This window comes from Solanum pennellii, chromosome 2 (assembly GCF_001406875.1).
Source record: "Solanum pennellii chromosome 2, SPENNV200".
NCBI lineage: Eukaryota > Viridiplantae > Streptophyta > Magnoliopsida > Solanales > Solanaceae > Solanum > Solanum pennellii.
Window position 1 is genome coordinate 45,176,862 of NC_028638.1, and position 4,215 is coordinate 45,181,076.

At 30.9% G+C, this 4,215-nt stretch overlaps 1 protein-coding gene across 1 annotated transcript; it reads right to left on the reverse strand.

The window, feature by feature from the left end:
* Positions 1-764: 764 nt before the first annotated feature.
* Positions 765-2,249, reverse strand: LOC107010561 (protein DELAY OF GERMINATION 1-like). Its single transcript, XM_015209849.2, has one exon. The coding sequence runs from the start codon at positions 1,749-1,751 to the stop codon at positions 999-1,001; it is 753 nt and encodes a 250-aa protein (XP_015065335.1). The 5' UTR covers positions 1,752-2,249; the 3' UTR covers positions 765-998.
* Positions 2,250-4,215: the final 1,966 nt, after the last annotated feature.

The window sequence follows — 4,215 nt, forward strand, 5'->3', positions numbered from 1 at the left end:
CTGATAGGGTGGCTGGGTAGGGGGAGGTTGGAGGAGAGTTTTAGAAAATGTTTTTTTTTTTAAATTTTGAATGAAAGTCATTTTCCTTAAATTTGAAGAAAATGAGTTGATTTGGAAAATATTTTCCAAAACATTTGATCCAACCAAATATAAAAAAATTTGAAAATATTTTTCGAAAAGTATTTTCCTCCATACCTAATACCCTTTTTCTTTTTTTTATTTTTTCAAACACACACTTGAATGAAAGGTGTCGTAATTAAAAAGGATGAAAACTTATTTGTTATTTAAATTTCCATCTTTAATTTTAAATTATAACATATATATAACTTCCATCCAATCCAAGTGTGTACTTAAAAGAAATAAAAAGAATAAGTAACGAAGAGGAGTTAGAACTACCATAAAATGGACTAATTGAATACGTGTAACATGCATGTTCCTAGATTCGTGTATAATTAGAACTTTAGCAAGAAAAGAAAACATAACATCCCAACTTGCATGTGCATAGTTGTGTCAAATAGATAGATCTAAATAAATTTAAACCGATCAAAATGAGTTAGTATATTTAATAGATGACACCTAAAAGTTCATTGGATTAAAATGAGTTAGGCTTATTTATATGATTCAAGTTGATTTATTTTTTTTGTTGTTAGGCCATAATTTTAAAATTGAAAATAAATGTATAATATTTATTATCCGAGCAATTTTTCATTTTAATAAAATTTTCAGTTTCTTTTTGAGAGGATTATTTTGCCGAAAACAAGAAGCCGCGGGTGAAACATTTGTAATTGAATATAATTTGTCTTTATCCCCATTACAACGAGTACAGATGAAGAAATAAAACGAACTTATACAAGCAAAACCAAATTCAAGCATAAAATTTAATCATCAAAACTTAGTACTACTATAAAAAGCAACATGCATTAGTTTTTTTGCCCTTTCCCATTTATTATTTTTTTTAAAAAAAAAAATAAGTACAAGTTATGAATTAGTAGAACGAACTACTCCTTATGCTGCTGATCCCTCTTCTCTCCCCATTGTTGCACACAAAACCTGATTTTCTTAGCTGCTGCTAAGTATTCCACCGCCTGAACCGGTTCAAGTATGTTCACTATTGCCTTCAACGTCTTCATTCTCAGTCGATCAGCTTCTTCAATTACATCCGCCATGTGTCCACTATGTTCATCTAAAGCTTCATCCGCTTTCTCACAACCATGTCCCTCTTTCTTCATCTTCCCCGCAAGCGGTTGATCCACTATGTCCTCTTGTAAGCTAGCCAGTTTCGTTGCAATCCTCCTCTCCTCTCGAATCGTCTTGCCTTGCAACTCGTTAATCATCCTCAGCTGTTTCTCAGATAGTTCGCGGAGATCCTCGGTTACTATCCCTTCAAGGCACGGATCAGTTCCTTGGACGTCGGGTTCGAATCCACAGAGAGCATAAATGAGTCTAATGAAAGAAGAAGGTCTACAGCCAGCGATCCATAAGACCGAATTCTCCAAAGGTGAGCACGTGACGGGTGCGAAGAATGGGGACACGTCTTTTCGGGCTAGACGGAGACGGTTATCAGAGTGCTCTTGAAAATGCTGTATGATTTTTTCAGTGAGTTGTGTCAGTTTCTCTTCATCTTTTTCACCGTCTTGGACTTGAGCTGCAGCATCTTCAAGTTCGGTTAGTTCTTCGTGTTGAAGACTCATCCAAGCACACTTTGCATATTCTTGTTCCTCACGATCAGTTTTTTTTGAATCAGTTGCCATTTTCTTCTTCTTCTTCGGAGTAATTAATTAACAAGTTAGCTTCACATATGTGGTATAAGGATATATATATATATATAAGGCGGAATGATCTGAGAGACAACTCAGGGTGGGCTGGCGGAGACATCATATAAATCCGATATTGAGAGGAGGACAAAAACAGCCGAATAGCACCACCTTCATCTTAATTAAGTAACGTCAAAGTATTTGGTTGGACTTTAAACAATCGTGACTTTTCTCTAAGTCATTTAGTATTTTTTAAATGAAATTATATTATGATTATAAATTTTAAATTAAATTAGTTAAACTGACTTTGAATAATATGGTAATACGAGTATTATGGGATAAAGGGAGCAACAAATAGTCTAAATATATTTCTATGACAAAACTCATGAGTTCAAGGGAAAAAAATGTTTCTAGCCTCAAACCAAGTGAATGAGTTTGAAACTAATACTCCATCCCGTTTTAGTTATTATTTGATAAGATATTATAAAAGATGAATTTTGAAAACATGCAGTGTTAAGATTTTGGAATGAAGAAAATATTATATAAATAAGAAAAACAAAGAGGGATGGTGGTGAGTGGATGACTATGGTATTTCATTTTGTAAATTAAAAAATTGCAAGTGAGGAACATATGTGTCTAACACAAACAAAAATATAAAAGTCAGCGAGCTCCGGGAATTGATTCTTCTGCAGAGTAGTGCCATATATAGAAACTCATATAATAATTTAATTACAAACAGACTTTTAGAGTAGTATAATTATAAAAAAAAAGCAAATTGTCCAAGTTGTAAGTAGCTTCTACAACACTAAAATTAACTTTGCAAAGAGTTTCATCAAAATTACTTATAGTAGGCAAATTCTTGGCTCTTGCTAGTAGCTTTTTGAAGTAATTAACTTATAATTAATTACGCCTTATGGCTTATATATACATGACTTTGCAAAATACTAAATCTCTTTAAAATAGCTCTCAGGTATCTCATACTAGAGTTTTTAGATAGAGGCTTTTGAAAATATAGGTTACAAAGCAGTTCCTCCAAGTAACTAAAATGATTAGACGAGGTATTTAAGGGTGTTTCAGAATGAAAAAAATATTTACTTTCAATCTTCTTATATTTGTCTAGTAAAAAATTTTAAGTGCATTTTATTCAGAATAAATACTCTTAAAAAAAAATTAAAAAAAGTTTCACAATAATATACCACGCACCCTTTTTCACTTTAGTTCGTGGAAATCATGTTTCCTACCATTTCATGCATTAAAATCCAGCACATCACGTGATTTGAAATGCATTTACGTTTGTTTGTTTCATAAATTTACTTAACTTTGATGCCTTCCAATAAATCTATAATATTGCCTTCGCTTCTTTCCGTCTCAAGATATTCTGATTTCAATCATTTGTCTCGATAAGGAATAGGCATAATACATATATTGAATCCTAATTTTTTATTTTAAATTTTAATTTGATCTTCAATTTTTATAATGCACAAATAGACATTTTAACTATCTAACTTTTAAATAAATAAACACATGAATTCTACATGGCACAATACATGTAGGACACCACGTAGGATAAAAAATAATATGTAGGATGACATGTGTGTCTATTTATTCAACTTTATACAAGTTTAAATATTTATTTGTGCATATCTAAAATTGAATGACATAAATATAATTTGAAGTCAACTTAAAGGGCACATTTATGTTTATGCCTGAGGAATATATGCCTCAAATTTGTATCAAATTCATCTCTGACGTTTTGTTTATTTATTGATTATTAATTTAAACTATTCAAATTTGCGTCATTACCGAATTCGCTTCTCTACTGTTTGATCCACCCATTAAAATAAATCTTTTCCATTTAACCCGAATAATATTTTGTTCCCCCCACTTCATATTTAATTTCCTTCCTTCTTATTTTTAATTTGTGAAAATGGATTTTTCTTTAAGGAATACCTAAGCCGTTATAATTCATATCTCACAATAAATAGTCATTTTGGTTTCACTTTTACAAATTCGATGTACTGATGAAGCGAAAAATCGAACTATCTGGAAATTTCAAAATACAATCAAGATCTTCTTTTTTTCTTTCTTAATTTTTGGGAGCTTTGAAATCGACAAGTTCATACTTAGAGATGTTAGTTTTTTTAAATTTGAATTTGATTCTATGTTTTTTTTTTTTTTTTGGTTTGTGTTGAAAACTAGCTAAATACTGAAGAAAACACCGGATATTTTAAACTCATGAAACCTTCATAAAATTCGGTCATTCATCATGAACTTTGATCTCGATTTGAATATTTGATTTTCACATTTGTTGTTCATTTAAATCTAAATCTGTTGGAATTTGGTTCTTAAGCTCAAGTGTGATTGAGTGTACTTGAACCGTTTTTTTTTTTTTAAGAAGTGACCTAAAGTAGTCATTGATGAATCTTGTCTCGATGTTTTTTGAATTTGAGTGTTAAAATCA